This window comes from Carcharhinus amblyrhynchos, chromosome 1 (assembly GCF_965287045.1).
Source record: "Carcharhinus amblyrhynchos chromosome 1, sCarAmb.v2.hapA, whole genome shotgun sequence".
Classification (NCBI taxonomy): domain Eukaryota; kingdom Metazoa; phylum Chordata; class Chondrichthyes; order Carcharhiniformes; family Carcharhinidae; genus Carcharhinus; species Carcharhinus amblyrhynchos.
Window position 1 is genome coordinate 16,903,233 of NC_137324.1, and position 21,071 is coordinate 16,924,303.

General features: G+C 44.9%; 1 protein-coding gene across 1 annotated transcript; it reads right to left on the bottom strand.

Moving 5' to 3' along the window:
• Window positions 1-13,964: 13,964 nt before the first annotated feature.
• On the bottom strand, window positions 13,965-20,498 carry foxi2 (forkhead box I2). Its single transcript, XM_080197159.1, has 2 exons — window positions 19,892-20,498; window positions 13,965-16,559 (listed from the first exon to the last, which is right to left on the bottom strand). The coding sequence occupies exons 1-2, from the start codon at window positions 20,478-20,480 to the stop codon at window positions 15,997-15,999; spliced, it is 1,152 nt and encodes a 383-aa protein (XP_080053285.1). The 5' UTR covers window positions 20,481-20,498; the 3' UTR covers window positions 13,965-15,996.
• Window positions 20,499-21,071: the final 573 nt, after the last annotated feature.

Here is a 21,071-nt window from a genome sequence, read left to right on the forward strand (position 1 = left end):
GATTGAGCACGTTGTGGAGGACTTAATGAGGGTTGGTTGGCAGCTCTACCTACACAGGAAATAATGCTTGCTAATTATCAAAGACCTTCTGCTCACAATATGAAAGCACACCTGTACAAAAGGGTGGATTTGTTCCAAGATTTATCTCCAAAATTACAATGATTGACGATGCCTTGAATGCTAAAGTAAAGTAAGTGATCAATCAAAATGATGCATTAAGCTAAGCATTCAGCTGAACCTAAATGTACAGCTTTTGCTTACATTGTTGTTCATACAAGACCTTATTGCCAACAAGAGATAATGAGCAGGTGGATGTGGCAGGAAAGAGACGCAGACTGTCCTGGAAACACCTTCCAACTGCAGGGAAATTACTCCCAGGCTTTGTAATACTGACTGGATTTATATTTATTGTCTTGAAAATTAAAGATCTTCTCACTTCAGCAGTTGGAAAGAATTATCATTTGCCGGGAGCTTACATCCATCAACTTGACTGATTTGAGGCTGGGGCAGCACACTGGCACAGTGGTTAGCACTGCTGCCTCACAGCGCCAGCGACCCAAGTTCAATTCCAGCCTTGGGTGTCTCTGTGGAGTTTGCACATCGCCCCCATGTCTGCATGGGTTTCCTCTGGGTGCTCCGGTTTCCTCCCACACTCCAAAGGTGTGCAGGTTAGGTGGGTTGACCTTGCTAAATTGTCCCTTAATATCTCAAAGTGTGTAGACTCGGGGAATTATCGGGGTAAATGTGTGGTGTTAGGGCCCTGAGTGGAATGCTCTGTAGGAGGGTCAGTGCAGACTCGATGGACCAAATTACTCCTTCTTCGCTATAGGGATCTATCGTAATAGGCCGTGCTCACCCCTGAGCCTGCAGAGTTAAAGTCACATTCCAGGGCAGAGACACAGAATTTGCCTAATACAAAGTGAAATTCTGTGTTGTTAGCCATGCCTTCACAGGTGCGGAAAGTATTAACCTCAGAGAGTCTAACGTCACCATTGTACCAGCCAATGAGGTGGATGTGGGACAAGACTTACGAAGGGACTCAGAGTAGACAGTATATTTTATAACAAATAGAATCCATGCAAAGAGTACACTGCAGCCGACAATCTACAGTGTCTATAAAGGACCTCCATGAACCTCAGCAAACAGAACTTATTCTTCCCAAGAAAAGAACAAAGAGAATAAGGAACAAAGAACAATGCAGCACATGAACAAGCCCTTCGGCCCACCAAACCTGCGCTGATACATGAATTCTATCCCTCTGTTCATCTCCTGTTCATCAAGACACACCTTGAATGTTGCTAATGTGCCAGCCCACCTCCATCGGCAGTGAGTTCCAGGCACCTACTACCCTCTGTGTGAAAAGCTTTCCCTACACGTCCCTCCTAAACTTACACCCTCTAACCTTAAACCTGCGCCCACTTGTATTCGATCCTTCCACCCTGGGAAAAAGAAACCTTTGATTCTCCATCCTATTTATGCTTTCCATAATTTTGTAAAGTTCTTTCAGGTCACCCCTCAGCCTTCGTTTTTCCACTGAAAACAAACTAAGTTAATCCAACTTCTCCTCATACCTAAAACCCTCCAGACCAAGCAACATCCTGGTGAACCTTCTTTGCATTCTCTCCGAAGCTTTCACGCGTTCGGCACAACTTTGTGGGCCGAAGGGCCTGTATTGTGCTGTAATTTTCAATGTTCAATGTCCTATATTCTATGTGCTTCTGATAGTGTGGCAACCAGAACTGCACGCAATACTACAAATGCGGCCTAATTAAAGTTTTATAGACCTGTAACATAACTTGCCAACTTTTATACTTGATGCCCAGATGGCAAGCAGGCTTATGCCTTCTTAACCAACTTACCCACCCTGTGTTGCCACTTCACCCTGACGGGTGCTTTCACCAACAAAATGCACCGAGTGGCGGTTTGTTACATAATGGATATTATATGATAAAATCAATCCCAGTCACTTACAGAAGTGTTGCCTCCACCGTGATTTTAAATAGTCATTCTAACGAAGAATGGTTATGCACCCTATTAACCATGTCCCTCTAGAATGGTTGCAACCCAAAAAGGAGGCTCTATGGCCCATTGTGTCTACATCAAATGTCTGCAAGAAAAACTCCCCTAGTCTCACTCCCCAACCTTCACCTTGCAGCCCTGCATTATCCGAGTATTATCCAATTCTTTTCTAATGATTGAATCATCCTCCATCACACCCAGGCAAAGTATTCCAGATCTTAAGCACGCGCTTCATTCAAAAGCTTTTCCTTGTGTCCACCTGCTCCGGAAAACCTTAAGGATATGACAAAACTGAAGCATAGTGGAGAATTTTCCCATAAATGGGGAACCACAAGTCAATTGGGAGCAATTTCCTACAATTCCCAACAGCCACAGTCCCCACATCTGCAACGCACCACATTTCTAAGATCAATAAATTTTGTTTTAAAGTTAATTTATTAGTCACAGGTAAGGCTTACATTTACATTGCAATGAAGTTACTGTGAAATTCCTCTAGTCACCGCACTCCAGCACCTGTTCGGGTCAATGCACCTAACCAGCACGTCTTTCAGAATGTGGGAGGAAACTGGAGCACCCGGAGGAAACCCGCACAGTCACTGGGAGAACGTGCAAACTCCACACAGACGGTGACCCAAGCCGGGAATCGAACCTGTATCCCTGTGAGACAGCAGTGCTAACCACTATGCCACCGTACCGCCCATCTCTTGCCTTGAAGAGATAGAAGAAGAAAACTTTTCACACAATGGGTGACTGGGAGTCTGAAATGCACTGCCTGGAAGCGTGGTAGAGGCAGGTTCAATTGAGGCATTCAAGAAGGCATTAGATGCTTATTTGAATAAAAACAATGTGCGGGAATGCAGGGAAAAAGCAGGATAATGGTAATAATTCATGATGATCGTTTGGAGAGCCAGTGCAGACATGATGGGCCAAATGGCCTCCTTTTGTAACATAACATTCGTGAAGAGGGAAAGCAAGTTAGACAATGAACTTTATCCTTCGGAGAGTAATAATGTTAGCCAGAAAAAGGTGGAAGTTTCAAAGCAGTATAGGCTAGACAGGGAGAAGAAATTCTTCAGGGATCTTGCCCTATCCAGTAATCTCTGGTGGAAAGTACAAGCGAGGGCAGGATGTGAATGGGCCACTATACACCATAAGGTCAAACACCCTGCCAACACACTCAACTGCTCAGCCCATGCATGAATGCTCCTTCAGGCGAGGTACCTCAGACCAAGGGAAAAAAAATTGGAGTGAGCAGGGAGAATTTTAGAAATGGAAGCAAATTAATTACCTGCAAGGGGCCAGATTAAGTGATGGCAGATGCAACCAAGTAAAAAAGTGTGACAAATCTCAAAAGGGGACTAAGAAAGGGAAACACAAAGGATTAATAATTAGTCTGTTCCTGTCTTAAGATTCAGCAGCACCCCGTGCAGGGAGGCCCAAGGCCTGATCTAAATATTCAGGATAAATATTCCCTGAACATATCCCCTCTGCTTATTTGACAGGACTGGGCAGTAGCATCCAAGAAATCATCCAACTGAATTTGCTATCCTTTTCAAACATAGAAACATAGAAGATATGAGCAGGAGGAGGCCTTTTGGTCCTTCAAGCCTGCTCCACCATTCATCACCATGATGGCTGATCATCCAAATCAATAGCCTAATCCTGCTTTCTCCCCATAATCTTTGATCCCATTGTCCCAAGTGCTATATCCAGCCGCCTCTTGATATATTCAATGGCATCAACTACTTCCTGTGGTAATGAATTCTACAGGCTCACTACTCTTTGGGTGGAGAAATATTTCCTCATCTCCGTCCTAAATGGTCTACCCTGAATCCTCAGGTTGTGACCCCTGGTTCTTTACTCAGAGGGTAGTAAGGGCATGGAATGCCCTGCCTGCAGCAGTTGTGGACTTGCCAACTTTAAGGGCATTCAAATGGTCATTGGATAGGCATATGGATAATGTTGGAATAGATTAGGTTAGAGGGTCATTAGATTGGTTCCACTGGTCAGCGCAACACCGAGGGCCGAAGGGCCTGTACTGCGCTGTAATGTTCTATATTCTATGGCTCTGGACTCCCCCACCAGCGGGAATGTCATCCCTGCACCTACCCTGTCTAGTCCTGTTAGAATTTTATAAATTTCTATGAGATTTCACCATCATTTGTCTGAACTCCTGCAAAAACAATCCTAATATAGTCAACCTCTCCGCATACATCAGTCCCGCCATTCCCGTAATCAACCTGGTAAAGCTTCACTGCACTCCCTCAGGAGCAAGAACACCTTTCCTCAGAAAAGTAGACCAATGGGCAGAGCAGTGGCAGATGGTATGTAAGCCTGGAGTTTGCACATTCTCCTCGTGTCTGCGTGGGTTTCCTCCAGGTACTCCAGTTTCCTCCCACAGTCCAAAGAAGTGCGGGTTAGGTTGATTGGTCATGCTAAAAATTGCCCCCTTAGTGTCCTGGGATGTGTAGGTTGGAGGGATTAGTGGGTAAAATGTGTAGGGATATGGGGATAGGGTCTGGGTGGGATTGTGGTCGGTGCAGACTCGATGGGCTGAAGGGCCTGTTTCTGCACTGTAGGGTTATATGTTCTGATAAGTGTGCCATGATGTACTTTGGAAGAGGTAACAGGACAAGGGAGTATTTAATGAATGGCTGAACACTAGGGAGCTCAGAAGAACAGATTTTACTGTTACTTATTCACTGATCCCTAAAGACAGCAGGGCAGGTGAATAGGGCAGTTAACAAGACATATGGAACACTTGCTTTTATCAGTCAACTCCAATTGGGGTTGGTGAGCGGGGAGGATCCTTTTAAAGATGGCACCCGATCCCTGAGCGGCAAGGTTTGCTGGCATGTTTAAACCCCACATATGATGGAGTGAAACATGTCCCCTTGATTTTGTTTTGGCAGAGTGCCAATAAGAGCCTTACTGTAATAATTCTGCCAAGGCCAGTCTCTGTCACCAAAAAACCCTTAAATAATAACAATAATACGTGAAAGAGCCGTACCCACAGCTTACAGAATGCAAGTCAATGCCCGGGGGACCTACAGGATACCAGTCTAGTCAAAGCAAATGGTTTGACCTACCCTTGCTACTCACTTCCCATTGGGTGAGCCTCCACTTGCTGAAATAGGAGGGTTTGTACTCCATGAGACACACAGTGAGATCTATTGATGATTCCCCCACATCCTGTATGGCCATCAGAACAATGCAATCTGTCACAAAGGGCAGAATTTTACCAGCACATCCACCCGAGGGTTCGAACGATTCCCCGAACAACGGAGAATGTTGTTCCCCGAGCCTCACCCACCCCGAGAATCAGGGTGGGCATGCCAGTAAAATTCTGCCCAAAGTCAGATAAAGACATATTAATACAAGTGACTGAACATTTAGTCAAAGAATTTGAAATGTGATTTAAGTGAGGAGAACGATTAGAGAGATGGCAAGGCTGTGGAAGGGAATTGCAGAGATTGGGATTTTGGGATGGTCATCTCATAGAATCCCCATAGTGCAGGCAGAGGCCATTCGGCCCATTGAGTCTGCACTGACTCTTCAACAGAACATCTTACCCAGGCCCATCTCAACATTATATCTTCAGAGACAAGACTGAGAGCATCTAGTTTGATGATGCTGTCTACCTCTGAGGTATGAACACAAAGCATTTATATTATAGTGCTGTCTTGGAAGGTAAGACTCCCTCCATGAGCAGCTCTGAAAAAATGTTCTTAACAAGCATTGGCTGGTCGTTTTCTCTTTGGAAATGGGGCATGAAATTCTCATCCGATGCTTGTCCCAGTGACGATTTCCATTTCTGCCTGGGGTGAACTGTGCCAACCCCCTGCGTCCATCTCAAGAAATCTGTGATACTAATTTCAGCAGATTCTAATTTGTACAGTGTGGTTTCATAGTCACAGAATCGTAGAATGCAGAAGAGGCCTTTTGGCCCATCAAGTCTGCACCGACATGTGAGAACCACCTAACCCACCTCCCTAATCACACTTACCAGCACTTGGCCCATAGCCGTCACTGTTCATCCAGATACTTTTTAAAGGATGTGAGATAACCCGCCTCCACCACCCTCCCAGGCAGTGCATTCCAGACCATCACCACCCCTTGGATAGAAATGTTTTTCCTTACATCCTCCCCAAACTTTTGGCCCTTCACCTTGGACCTATGTCCCCTCACAACTGACCATTTAGCAAAGGGGAACAACTGCTCCCTATCCATTTTTCCATGTGTCTCGTAATCTTATATATCTCAATCAGGTCACCCCTCAATCTTCTCTGCTCCAATGAAAACAATCCAAGCCTATCCAACCTCTCTTCATAACTTAAATATTCCATCCCAGGCAGCAACCTTGTGAATCTCCTCTGCACCTCCTCCAGCGCAACCTTCCAATAATGTGGTGACCAGAACTGCATACAGTAGTCCAGCTGTGGCCTCACCAAAGTTCTATGCAACCATAAGGCCATCAGATCATAAGACATAGGAGGAGAATTAGGCCATTCAGCCCATCAACTCTGCTCTGCTCTTCACTCATGGCTGATACTTCTCTTATCCCCATTCTCCTGCCTTTTCCCCATAACCCCTGGATCCCCTTATTAATCAAGAATCTATCTATTTCAGTCTTAAAGACACTCAATGACCTGGCCTCCACAGCCTTCTGCGGCAAAGAGTTCCACAGATTCATCACATTCTAATGAAGAAATTCCTCCTCATCTCTGTTTTAAAGGATCGTCCTTTTAACCTGAGGTTGTGCCCTCTGGTTCCAGTTTTTCCTACAAGTGGAAACATCCTCTCCATGTCCACTCTATCCAGGCCTCGCAGCATCATAGAATCATAGAAACCCTACAATGCAGAAAGAGGCCATTTGGCCCATCGAGCCTGCACCGACCACAATCCCACACTGGCCCTACCCCCATATCCCTATATATTTTACCCGAGGGTAAATAGCGGAGTAAATGGGAATGGCGGGTATCCTGGATGTTTCAATAAGATCCCACCCCCACCATCCTTCTAAACTCCAACGAGTAGAGACCCAGAGTCCTCAACTATCCCTCATACGACAAACATGACTTCCCTGCTTTTGTAATCTTTGCCGTGATTAATCTCTGCCAGCATGTCAGTATTCCATGACTTCCATCACCTCGGCACACACCTAACCGATTTGGGTACTTGGGAAGATGGTGGCATAGTAGTGATGTCACTGGACTAGTAATCCAGAGGTGTAGACACATGGAATTTAAATTCAATTAATTAAAAAATGGTCAGAATTAAACTCCCATTGATTGTCATTAAAAACCCCAGCTGGTTCACTGATGCCCCTTTTAGGGAAGGAAATCTACACATGACCCCTGACCCCCAGCAATGTTGTTGACTTTTAACTGTCCTCTGAAATAGCTGAGCAAGCCAGTCAGTTCAAGGACTATTACGGATGGGCAACAAATGGCAAACATGCCAGTGATCACCACAGGGCGGCACGGTGGCACAGTAGTTAGCACTGCTACCTCACAGCGCCAGGAATCCGGGTTCAATTCCTGGCTTGGGTTACTATCTCTATGGAGTCTGCATGTTTCTTCCCATGTCTGCGTGGGTTTCCTCCGGGTGCTCTGGTTTCCTCCCACAGTCCAAAGAAGTGCGAGTTAGATTGATTGGCCGTGCTAAATTGCCCCTTACTGTCCCAGGATGTGGAAGTTAGAAGGGATTAATGAGGTAAACATGTGGGATTGTGGGATAGGGCCTGGGTGGGAATGCTGCTGGTGCAGACTCAATGGGCCCAATGGCCCCCTTCTACACTGTAGGGATTCAATGAATAAATAATACTGAATTGCATCACATGCACAGGAGCAGGCCATTCTTGTTCTTTACTCTCTCCCATCCCTGTTCATCTAACTCCATCAGCAGATTCTTCAATGTATCCATTCCTATATTCTTGCTGAGTCAAAATCCTACCAAAAAACATTGAGAAAGTACCTCAACCAGACAGACTGCACAGGTCCAAAAACAGGGCCAGCACCAGCTCAAGGGCAATTAATGATGGTCATGTCTTGAGAAAGAATTTTTAACGAGAATTTATCAGGTTCTTATGTGTACATCTGTGGAGGTTACATGAGGATGTGGCTGTCTAGGATAAAATGCACACAGATACCCTTGGATCTTCCATGTGAAGGCGTTGGATGGCTGTGTCCATCTTTGGACACGTACCTGGCATGACTCAATGCATTGGAGGGTTAAAAAAAATCTGTCCAGTGCACACTTTACCAACCCAGCTAAATGAATTTATTATTCCTTCCCTTTGTGTAGTCTAGTTAATAGCACATTTTCTTTGGGTTCAGGAGGATTAGAGTCGTAGAATCATAGCAGCTTACAGCATGGAAACAGGCCCTTCAGCCCGACTTGTCCATGCCGCTCTTTTTTACCACTAAGCTAGTCCCAATTGCCCATGTTTGGCCTATATCCCTCTATACCTATCTTACCCACGTAACTGTCCAAATGCTTTTTAAAAGACAAAATTTTACTCGTCTCTGGCAACTTGTTCCAGACACTCACCACCCTCTGTGTGAAAATATTACCTCTTTGTATCTCTCCCCTCTCGCCTTAAACCTATGCCCTCCCATCTTAGACTCTCCTACCTTTGGGAAAAGATGGTCACAGTCTAACTGAACTATGCCCTCGTTATTTTATAGATCTTGATAAGATCAGCCCTAAGCTTCAGGGAAAAAAGTCCCAGTCTATCCAGCCTCTCATAATTCAAACCAACAAGTCCCAGTAGCATCCCAGTAAATCTTTTCTGCACTCTTTCTAGTTTAATAGTATCCTTTCTATAATAGGGTGACCACAGTATTCCAAGCATGGCCTTATTAATGTCTCCTAGTTGTCCGAGTACAAAATCTAGGTGTGCAGCACCGACGGATTATTTTACTGTCATGAACTGTCACCTTTTGCAAAAATGTCAAACCAAGGCCAGTCTTTCCTCTCACACACATGTAAAAGATCCCAGAGTACCATTTTATTGAAGAAGAAAGAAGATGTCCCCTAATCAATATCTATCCATCAATGTACATTGTTAAATCAAATAGATGATCCACTTGTTTTCCTATCATTGTCCATGCAACTTGGATCTTAGAATACAAAGTAAAATTTCAAAAATGTTCCAGATTTGCAGGTGATTTGGTTTGATTTAATTTGATTTATTATTGTCAATGCATTAACATACAGTGAAAAGTATTGTTTTTTGTGCACTACACAGACAAAACATACCGTTCATAGAGAAGGAAATGAGAGAGTGCAGAATGACGTGTGGCAAAGAGTGTGGATGATACCATTCCACTGCAACAAGACACAGACCAGCAGAACAGGTAAAAAAGTTGAAAGTTGAGAAGGGTGAGATGATGCATTTCGATAGGGGATAGGACCTGGGTGAGATTGTTGTCAGTACAGGCTCAATGGCCAAATGGCTCCTTCTGCACTGTAGATTCTATGATTCTGTGACAGATAATTAAGAGAGGTAATTAAGGATGTGAAGGCTTTGGAGAGAATACAGAAAAGGTTTATCAGAATGTTGCCTGGTATGAAGACTATTAGCTACGAGGAAAGATTGAATAAACTGGGACTGTTCTCCTTAGAAAAACAGAGGCTGAGGGGCAACCTGATAGAAGTTTATAAAATTATGAGAGGTATAGATAGGGTGAACAGTTGGAAGCTTTTTCCCAGGGCAGAAATGACAATTACAAGGGGGCACAAGTTCAAGATAAGGGAGGAAAGGTTCTGTAGAGATGTGCTGTGGAAGTTTTTTACACAGAAGGTGGTGGGGGAGGGGGTCTGGAATGCACTGCCAAGTGAGTTGGTTGAGGCAGTTATGTTAGCCATTTTTAAGACTTACCATGATAGACATATGAACAAATGGGGAATAGAGGGATATAAATGGCTGGTCTAGATAGGTAAATGTGACCAGCGCAGATTTGGAGAACTGAAGGGCCTGTTCCTGTACTGTTCTTTGTTATTTGTTCTTATAGAACATAGAACATAGAACATAGAACATTACAGCGCGGAACAGGCCCTTCGGCCCACAATGTTGCGCCGACCAGTCTTATTTTTAAAAAAAAACATTGACCCACTAATCTAAACCAATCCCTTTTCGTCCATAAACCTATCCACCAATCTCTTAAACGCCCCCAAACTAGGCGCATTTACAACTGCAGCAGGCAGGGCATTCCAGTCCCTCACCACCCTCTGGGTAAAGAACCTGCCCCTGACATCCGTCCTATAACTACCCCCCCTTAATTTAAAGCCATGCCCCCTCGTGCTAGCTTTCTCCATCTGAGGAAACAGGCTATCACCATCCACCCTATCTAAACCTCTAATCATCTTATATGTTTCTATAAGATCCCCTCTTAGCCGCCTTCTTTCCAGTGAAAACAACCCCAAATCCCTCAGTCTCTCCTCATAGGACCTCCCCTGCATACCAGGCAACGTCCTGGTAAACCTCCTCTGCACCCTCTCCAAAGCCTCCACATCCTTCCTGTAATGTGGGGACCAGAACTGCACACAGTACTCCAAGTGCGGCCGCACCAGAGTTGTGTACAGTTGCAACATGACGCTGCGACTCCTAAATTCAATCCCCCTACCAATAAACGCCAAGACACCGTACACCTTCTTAACAACCTTATCTACTTGATTCCCAACTTTCAGGGATCTATGTACACATACACCTAGATCCCTCTGCTCCTCCACTCTATTCAAAGTCCTCCCGTTAGCCCTATACTCAACACATCTGTTATTCCTACCGAAATGGATTACCTCACACTTCTCCGCATTAAACTCCATCCGCCACCTCGCGGCCCAGCTCTGCAACCTGTCCAAGTCACCCTGCAAACTTCGACACCCTTCCTCACAATCTACCACACCTCCGACTTTGGTGTCATCAGCAAACTTACTAATCCACCCAACTATACCCTCATCCAGATCATTAATAAAGATTACAAACAGCAGTGGCCCCAAAACAGATCCCTGAGGCACACCACTTGTAACCGAACTCCATGATGAATAATTACCATCAACCACCACCCTCTGTCTCCTATCTGCTAACCAATTCCTGATCCAAGTACCTAAATTACCACCAATCCCATACATCTGCATTTTCTGCAGAAGCATACCATGGTGAACCTTATCAAACGCCTTACTAAAATCCATATATACCACGTCTACTGCCTTACCCCCATCCACCTCTTTGGTCACCTTCTCAAAGAACTCAATAAGGTTAGTAAGGCACGACCTTCCCGCTACAAAACCATGCTGACTATCTCTAATCAATTCATTACTCTCCAAATAACTATAAATCCTATCCCTAATAATTCTTTCTAAAACCTTGCCCACTACGGAAGTAAGACTCACTGGTCTATAATTCCCAGGGAAGTCTCTGTTCCCCTTCTTAAACAATAGACATCTTGGCATGGTTCTAAACAGTATGCAGGCATGGAGGGACCTGAGCATTCATGTATATAGTAGACATTTTCACGTGGCAGGGCATATTAGGAGATGGATTAGCAAATGGCATAGGATCTTTAGTTTCCTAAAGAGAGATATTGAAGGAGATATTGTATAAAATTGTGGTGAGGCCACTAAAGGTTTGTATTCAACTCTGGTCATCACACACTCCAGGAAAGATATAAGTGTCCCTGAGAGAGTGCTGAGGCGATTGACTTGAATGGTTCCAGAGACGATAAGCTTTAATCAAAGGTTAGCCTGGAGAAACTGGGATTGCTCTCCTAGAGCTAAAGAAGTTGACAGGAGATTTGGTAGCGGTGTACAAGATGAAGACAATTTTAGGTGTGGTGGAAATGCCGGTATTGGACTGGGATGGGCACAGTCAGAAGAGTCACAATATTGGGTTAAAGTCCAACAGGTTTATTTAGAATCATGAGCTTTCGGAACACTATTCCTTCATCAGGTGCGTGAAGGTAGGCTCACAAACATGGCAGAACGCATGAGGATCAGCTTTTATTTACATATTGAACAATTTTGGCACATTCTTGATGGGCCAGTGAAGCATTATTGCCACTCCCCAAAATATTTAAATCATCCAAACAAATGTAGTTGATACCATGGCTCGGGGAGTGGAGAATCGATGGGCACAGTCTGAGAATAAGGGGCAGGCCATTTAGGACTGAGAATTTTGAACAAAAAATGGGGAGGAATTTCTTCACTCAGTGGATGGTGAATCTTTTGAATTTTCTAGCCCAAAGAAGACTGGGGGAATTCAATCCACTGTGCACGGTGGCACAGTAGTTAGCACTGCAACTCACAGTGCCATGGACCTGGGTTCAATTCCAGCCTTAGGTTTTTGATTTGATTTATTGTCAGCATACAATTAAAAGTATTGTTTCTTGTGCACTATACAAAACGTATTATTCATAGAGAAGGAAATGAGAGTGCAAAATGTGGTGTTGCAGTTATAGCTAGGGTGCAGAGAAAGATCAACTTAATACAGGGTAAGTCCATTCAAAAGTCTGATGGCAGCAGGGTAGTTGTTCTTGAGTCGGTTGGTATATGACCTCAGACTTCTGTATCAGATCACTGTCTGGGTGGAGTTTGCACATTCTCCCCATGTCTGTGTGTGTGGGTTTCCTCCAGGTGCTCTGGTTTCCTCCCACAGTCCAAAGATGTGCGGGTTAGGATGATTGGCCATGCTAAATGTCAGAGGGATTAGCAGGATAAATATGAGGGGTTACGGACATTGGGCCTGGGTAGGACTGTGATTGGTGCAGACTTGATGGGCTGAATGGCCTCCTTCTGCACGGGAGGCATTCTATATGTTCCAGGCTGAGATTGTTAGATTGCTACATTACTAAACACATCAAGGGACACTGGGATAGTACAGGAAAAATGTTGAAGGGGATCAACCAACGGTGGGGGCGGGTTGGAAGGGCTGAATGGTTATGTTCTAATAATAGTAGGGGACTTTGGTGAGAATTTTGGCACTTTACGGGCGGTTTCAATAGGCAGCACTGTCATCTGAACCGGGGGTTGCAGCACTCCAAATATAAAGTAAATGAGGATCCTATATATAATGAAATGTTTGGCATTTAACGCTTTCGGGGTTTTTTTTAAGAGAATGTCTTTAATGAGTGTCTGAGCAGCCTCTTGTTGTGGGTCGTCTGCCTTTTTAAAGAACAGCTCCCCGAGGGTTGATTTAAATAGCTGCCAATTGTCGTGCTGATGATCGCTAACGTTATTTAGTCTTTACCTGACGCCTGCTTAATAGCCTGGGCGTTTCCCGTGGAGCCGATTCCATTCAATGGAAACACTTTAAAATTCAACAGGTTTTTTTTCTCAAAAAAATCGCTGGACGGATCTTTTTCTCTCAGGGAGGAGAGCAGTTATCTTTTGTCATTGAAACAGTAAGGTCATTTAAAAGCCAACTAGCGATTTATTTTTTTCCCCATTCAGAAGGCAACGTGACAAAAAAGAATCCATACTGAACTCTATCTTGTCCTGACAAGTTTAACTGTATACGGACAGTGCTATTTAAAAAAAACCTGACTTTAGGTTTCCTGAATTTACAGCATGCACCTTGTGCCAATTTGCCTTAGTGAGATTTTCAGGCACAGAGGAGCTTTTTTTTGCCTCCTAATGTGATGGGTAGTTCTCCTGGAGACCCGTTGCGGAGGGGTAGGCGCTCCACAAAGGCAATCTGACCCCCCCGTCCCTTGCACATCGTTGCCTTTCAACACTGATGAATAAAAAAATACCTTTCCCTGGGTCGAACTGTCCAAGTACTGCACTGAGGACTTAGAGACAGCAAACTGTTCCCATCACCGTTTCCTTTAAAGATTTTTTTTTGGTAATTTAAAACTTAACAATGTTGTTAAAATGAACACAGGACAAGTCATCAGCACTTTTTTTTATTTCCAAAAAAGATTTTCATTTATTTAATACACTTTCAAAGGTTGGCCACTTTGTAACATCCTAAAAAAAAACTGCACCGATTAATTTACAAAATTTTATAAAGATATATAAATATAACGACCACTTCATCAGAAATATAATTTACACGCAGTATCAACAATGAGCTTACTTCCGTTTGTTAGTGTAATGGTTTTTAAAAATATATCATATTCCTTGCTCAAGTATATGTTAACGGGCACTAATTGTGGGAAACATGTTTATGTGATGGTCCAGTAGGAGGTAAGAATGAATCCCATTTTGACTGTTTCTTTACTAGCTGCTTGGGAACAAAAAAATTACAGAATCCTACAGTGCAGAACGAGGCCATTTGGCCCATTGAATCTGCACTGACCACAATCCCACCCAGGCCCTATCCATATGTATGGTAATGCCATACATTTACCCTGGCTAGTCCCCCTGACACTAAGGGTCAATTTAGCATGGCCAATCCACCTAACCCGCATATCTTTGGACTGTGGGAAGAAACAGAGCGCCCGAAGGAAACCCACGCAGACATGGGGAGAATGTGCAAACTCCACACAGACAGTGACCCGAGACTGGAATTGAACCCGGGTCCCTGGCGCTGTGCTAACCACTATGCCACCCCAATTGAATTTTCTAGAGAAAGTTCTGAAGACAAATCACATTGGATTCCAAGTGTAACTCTTTTTCCCTCTCCACAGATGCCGCCAAACAAGTTTAGCTTTTTTTCCCAACGTTTTCTGCTTTTTTTACTAGAGAAATGCATGTCGAGTTAGCTTAAACGGGTCTAATTTCAGCACCAATGAAATACCTTCCATTACGTTAAACAATGCCACAGTCATTTCAATGTCAATCATCCCCAAAAGCTGCTTGGATTTTTCAACACAAACCAGGGCAACACCATCTTGCAAGGGGCACCACCTAAACAGACCAAATATAACTCACTCAAACATCTTTGGACGCTTCAACCTAGTACTGTTTGTGGGATGCCTACAGATTCTTCAATCACTGTGTTTCATATAAAATACTGATTGTCTAAAACCTAAATACAAGTGCAGGTAATTTTCAGAAAGGAAGGAGAAGGTGAACGCTGTGGAAAGGTTCTGATTTGTGACATGAGTAATAGCGAGTGGGAGTGAAATTGAAGATAGAGAGGGGGAGATCAAAGGTGGACAGAGTGGGATTGAGGGTGGCATGGTTAGCACTGTTAGCACTGCTGCCTCACAACACTGGGGTCCCAGGTTCAATTCCAACCTCTGGTCATTGGCTGTGTGGAGCTTGCACGGTTTCCCCATGTCTCTGTGGGTTTTCGCTGGGTGCTCTGGTTTCCTCCCACATGCCAAAGATGTGTGGGTTAGGTGGATTAGCTGCACTAATTTGACCATTAGTGTCAGGGGGATTAGCAGGGTAATTAGGGGGATAGGACCTGGGTGGGATTGTTGTTCGTGCAGGCTTGATGAGCTGAATAGCTGTACTGTAGGGGTTCTAAGATGGTGGCACCATGATTAGCACTACTGCCTCACTAGCACCAGGGACCCAGGTTTAAATCCCGGCTTGAGTTACTGTCTGTGCGGAGTCTGCACGTTCTCCCTGTATCCGCACGGGTCTCCTCCGGTTGCTCTGGTTTCCTCCCACAGTCCAAAAGATGTGCTGGTCAGGTGCATTGCCCCGATTAGATGCCTGACTGTGGCGACTGGGCAAATTTCACAGTAATATTATTGCAGTGTTAATGTAAGCCTACTTGTGACTAATAAATAAACTTACTAAAAAAAACTTAGATTGAAGATAGAGGGAGTGTGATTGAAGATGGAGAGCAGGTGATTGAAGGTGAAGATGGAGAGAGTGTGGTTGAAGGTGGAAAGTGGAGGGTCAGAAAAGTATGATTGAAGGTGGAGACTGGGAGATTGAAGATAGAGGGAGTGTGATTGAAGGTGGAGAGAAGGTGATGGTAGAGATGGAAAAAACTTGATGGAAGCTGTGAGTATGAAGTTGGAGATGGTGAGTTGGACTCTTCAATTTCCACATGAGCTGTTTGTGTGTTTTTCCTCAGACCTCCGTGCCTTCTCTGGGATAGATCAAACTGTTAACGCTGAAGCTGTTGTAGAAATGATTGTTAAATTGGTTTGTCTGCCCCCCTGAGTAAGAATTGTAATACCCCCCACGGTTTAAGTGGAAGGTGTCCGTCAGCTCGCTGGTCTCTTGTGAGGACAGGCTGCTGCTGGAGGAATAGGAAGCAAGTCCAGACACATTCCTCTGGAGTAAGTCATTGGCAAGTCCCATGGACACTTGTCTGCTGATGGGCCCACTGCCAATGGCCGTCATACTGTTGAAGAAAGTGTTCAGACAAGGGCTGGACGAGGGCGTGGAAGGTTTGGGCTCGTCGCTGGAGCCCCGGGAGTGATCGGGCTCTGGCGAGGTGGCTTCCATCAACAGCGGTGGGCTCTCGGTCATCTTCAAGCCGGGGGTCCCTGTACTGTCCTGGGCTTTGGCAATGAGAGAGCTCCCGAGGCCTGGGTTGGAGTCAGTTCTCCTCTTCCTCTTCCTGCGAAAGTTGCCATTGTCAAACATTTTTTCACAGTTGGGGTCCAGAGTCCAATAATTCCCTTTCCCTGTGTGTTCAAACAAAGAAATGCCAAATTACTGTGAGTTTTCACTTGGCAATACATTTCAATAAAAAGTAAACTGTTAGACTCGAAACATAGCTATGTTTATCTCTCCACAGATGCTGATTTATTATTGTCACATGTATTAGTATACAGTGAAAAGTATTGTTTTTTGCACACTATACAGACAAAGCATACCATACATAGAGAAGGGAAGAAGAGATTGCAAAGTGTAGTGTTAGTCATAACTAGGGTGTAGAGAAAGATCAACTTAATGTGAAGTAGGTCCATTCAAAAGTCTGATGGCAGCAGGGAAGAAGCTGTTCTTGAGTCGGTCCTCAGACTTTTGTATCTTATTCCCGATGGAAGAAGGTGGAAGAGAGAATGTCCGGGGTGCATGGGGTCCTCAATTAAGCTGGCAGACCTGCTGGGTTTATCTAGCACAATTTTCTGTCTTTAAATCAATTCAATAAACCAGTTTTAAGATTCGAACAAGAGCAAAAGTGAAAAAGCCAAATACGGCGGACACTGGAAGCTGAAACAAAAACAGAAGATGCTGGAAAATTTCAGCAGATCTGACAGCATCCGTGGAGAGAGAATAGAGCCAACATTTCAAGTTTGGATGACGCTTCATTCAAGCTCAAGACAGGAATAAAAAAGGATTTTGGGTGAGAGAAAGTGTGTCCCAATTGTGCCAAATTCTTAAAGTAAGCAGCAAAGGGATTGGGGGGGGGGCGTGGGGGGGTGTGAAATCAACATTTTTATTGGGAGAAGTGGGGTGGTTAGCGAGCGCTGGGTGGAATATAACTGTCTGAACATAATCAGAGTATAATCAAAGATTCAGAGCCCACAAAGCACCCACCCGTCTTTGTCCAAAATAGCCACTTTCCGCAGATTTAATCTCAATCTCTTTTGAAAGTTAATATTGGATCTGCTGTTTCCCCTGGCCTTGTAGGCAGTGCATTTCAATAGAGTCTATCAGGCTCCCCCTCCTGCCCAGTCACCTTACTCTGCGGATCTTATTAAAAATAAAGAGGTTTTTACGTTGACTTGAGAACACAGATCAGTACCTATTTTTGAAACGGCCTGGTGGGTTAAGCAGGAAGTTTTGAAGGGGGTATTTCACCGGGAGGGAACACTTCTCCTGACAGCTTGCCAACAAGATCATTGCCCAATGTACACGTTCTCAGTTTCTTAGTTTTTAAATAAAGTAACACATGCTTGTGTTGGAAATGTTGCATATTCCAAGGTTTAAGTATCTGGGGAAGGAGGGATCGGGAGACACAATGGTATTGGAATGTGATGTGATGGGCTAGTATCGGGAATTGAGGGAATAAATGCTGATCTCTATATGAAGCACTGTTACAGTGCAGGAGGAGCCCATTTGGCCCATTATGTCAATGCAAGTCCTCCCAAAAGAGTAACCCACTGAGTGCCTTTCTCCAGGTCCTCTTACACATTACGGAGCCACAGGAGAAGTAATGGCACAAAAGCCATTCTACCATTGTGCATTACTTTTCAAATAATTATCCAAAACTCTATTGAATAAATAGAATAATGATTGAACATTTGCGGAGCTGGGGTGGGGGGTGGCCGGTGGTGGAGAGTAAGGAGAGTTTTTTTACATTTTTTAAATTCCATCCTTAAAGTTACAAAGCCAATACGCAGAATGGACAGGGCAAAGCCAAATCCAAACAACAAATTCAAATTCCAACTGAATCCAACATTTTAGATGCACCATAGGAAGATATTTTCTGGTTGTATCACAGCTTGGTATGGCTCCTGCTCTGACCAAGACCGCAAGAAACTACAAAGGGTTGTGAACCAAGCCCAGTCCATCACGCAAACCAGCCTCCCTTCCATTGACTCCGTCTACACTTCCCACTGCCTCGGAAAAGCAGCCAGCATAATCAAGGACCCCATATGCTCCTGACATAGTCTCTCCCACCTTCTTCCATTGGGAAAAAGATACAAAAGTCTGAGGTCACGTATCAACTGTCTCAAGAACAGCTTCTTCCCTGCTACCAGACTTTTGAAAGGACCTAACATATTAAGCTGCTCTTTCTCTGCATGCACTCCTTTCCTTCTCCCCTATCTACTCAATGAAATTGTATGTTTTTGCCTGTATAGCACTCAGGAAACAATACTTTTCACTGTATACCAATACATGTGACAATGATAAATCAAATCAACCTAAATCATGGTCCCCACAAGAGACACAAACAAGATCCAAGCTGACAAGGTAAGGCATTGCACCCCATCTTGGGCTTGAACTGAACAACATTTAAAAAGCGCGGTAGCACGGTGGTTAGAACTGCTGCTCACAACACCAGGGACCTGGGCTCAGTTCCCAGCTTGGAGTTTGCCTGTATCTGTGTGGGTTTTCTCCAGGTCTCCTGATTCCTCTCACAGTCCAATGATGTGTAAGTTAGGTAAATTGGCTGTACTAAATTCTCCCTCAGTGTACCTGAACAGGAGGGGGAATGTGGTGACTAGGGGATTTTCACAGTAACTTCATTGCAGTGTTGATGTAAGCCTACTTGTGACTACTAGATAAACTTTACTTTAAAAGCACTTAGATAAGCACATGGATGAGGAACGATTAGAAAGTTTATTTAAGTTATAGTATTAGTGTCAATACATTAACACTGCGGTTAATTTACTGTGAAAATCTCCCAGTTAACACATTCGGGTGTCTTTGGGTACACTGAGGGAGCATTTAGTATGGCCAATGCACCTAACCAACATGTCTTTCAGACTGTGGGAGGAAGCTGGTGCAAACTCACACAGGCACGGGGGAACGTGCAAACTCCAGACAGACAGTGACCCAAGGCGGGAATCGAACGTGGCTCCCTGGCGCTGTGAGGCACTGGGATGTGAACTAAACACAACAAGAAGTCTCTGAACGCAGACAATTGGGACTAGCTGGGAGCACAAATGGGACAGCTAGGCTAAAGGGCCAGTTTCCGTGCTGTATTGCGATACGAATTGGGGAAGTAGAATGAGTTTTTTTTTCAAAGTGCTGGCGGGCTACATTTGAATGGACCTACCTGGCATTAAGTTGATCTTTCTCTGCACCCTAGTAATAACTGTAATACTACATTCTGCACCCTCTCCTTTCCTTCTCTATGTACTGTCTTGTCTGCTTTGTCTGTACAGGGCACAAGAAACAATGCTGCTACTCTGACCAAGGGTCAAATGTTGGCTCTATTCTCCCCACAGATGCTGCTGAGATTTTCCAGCACTTTCTGTATTTGTAACAAATGCTTTTCACTGTATCCCAATACATGCGACAATAATGAATCAAATCAATATTAGGGGGGATCAGAGGCTCTCACCTGGATCGTCCTCGTCCCTGGGCACTTTCTTGAAGCAGTCATTCAGGGAGAGGTTGTGGCGGATGGAGTTTTGCCAGCCCGCTTTGCTCTTCTTGTAGAAGGGGAAGTTCTCGGCCACATACTGGTAGATTTGGCTGAGGGTCAGCTTCTTCTCCGGGGCGTTCTGGATGGCCATGGCGATCAGGGCGGAGTAGGAGTAAGGGGGTCTCACCAACTTGAGCAGCTCCTCCTGGCTGCTGAGCGAGAGCCAGCCCAGCTCGGTGCCGGCGCCGAAGCTCGGCGAGCCGCCCAGGAACTGCTTCTGGCTCCCGTAGGAAGGGGCGGCGAAGGGCGGGGTGCTGCTGCTGCTGCCGCCGCCGCCGTGCAGGTAAGGCGGTGAGGCGCCCACCCCCGAGCCGTTGAGCCACAGGTAAGGGTTGGCCGGCCCGTGGTACTCCCCCAGCGGGTAGTTGGCCGCCCTCTGGGGAGGGTGCAGGTTCTGCTGGTGGTATATGTTGAAGTTCTCACAGTAGACAGCCATCTCGGTGACTTGCTGCGCTGCTTTGGGACGGAGCTGGGCAGAACTGGGGTGCAAGGCAGCAGAGTTCATAATCCAGCAACTGGCAGCTTGTGTGGGAGGGGGGGTGGGGAGGAAGAAGGAAGGGGTGGGTGGGAGAAAGAGACCGTCCCCAGCTTCTTGCAGCTCTATAGGTGCGAAGAAATGCCAGAGCTGCGTTATTTATAGACCTTATCTAGAAAGTAGTATCACCCTGGGGCCACAGGGTGTCATGTAGATTTGCTATCCCACCCCCCTCGCCTTCTCTCTCCCTCTCTACCCATCTTTCGCTAACAGCCAGTTGCAAAGCTGGATACTGAGAGGGGAGGGGTTTTTTTTTGAGAGGGGAGGGATTGGCAGAGAGAGAGAGAGAGAGACACACACACAGAAAAGCAATGACAGAACACAGAGAAGGCGCCAGGACTAAAACGTAGGACTATTCATCCAGTTCATTGTTCCAGGCTAAACTGTCTGCAAAGTGCAGCAATCTGTACTAGCACCCACTCAAAAAAAACCCCTTTAATTACCTTCCTGAAGGGCGCAATACATTTTACAACGAGTTGTTTCGTTAACCCGATAGGATTTTATTTATAAACTAGGATGATGGGTGACAATTTTGTTTTTAATGTGTCCTATGTCAAATTT

Coding starts and splice junctions, on each gene's coding strand:
- foxi2 (XM_080197159.1), bottom strand. CDS start 20,480: ATGAACTCTGCTGCCTTGCACCCCAGTTCTGCCCAGCTCCGTCCCAAA. Junction 16,560..19,891: donor CAGGGACGAGGACGATCCAG/GTGAGAGCCTCT, acceptor TTGAACACACAG/GGAAAGGGAATTATTGGACT.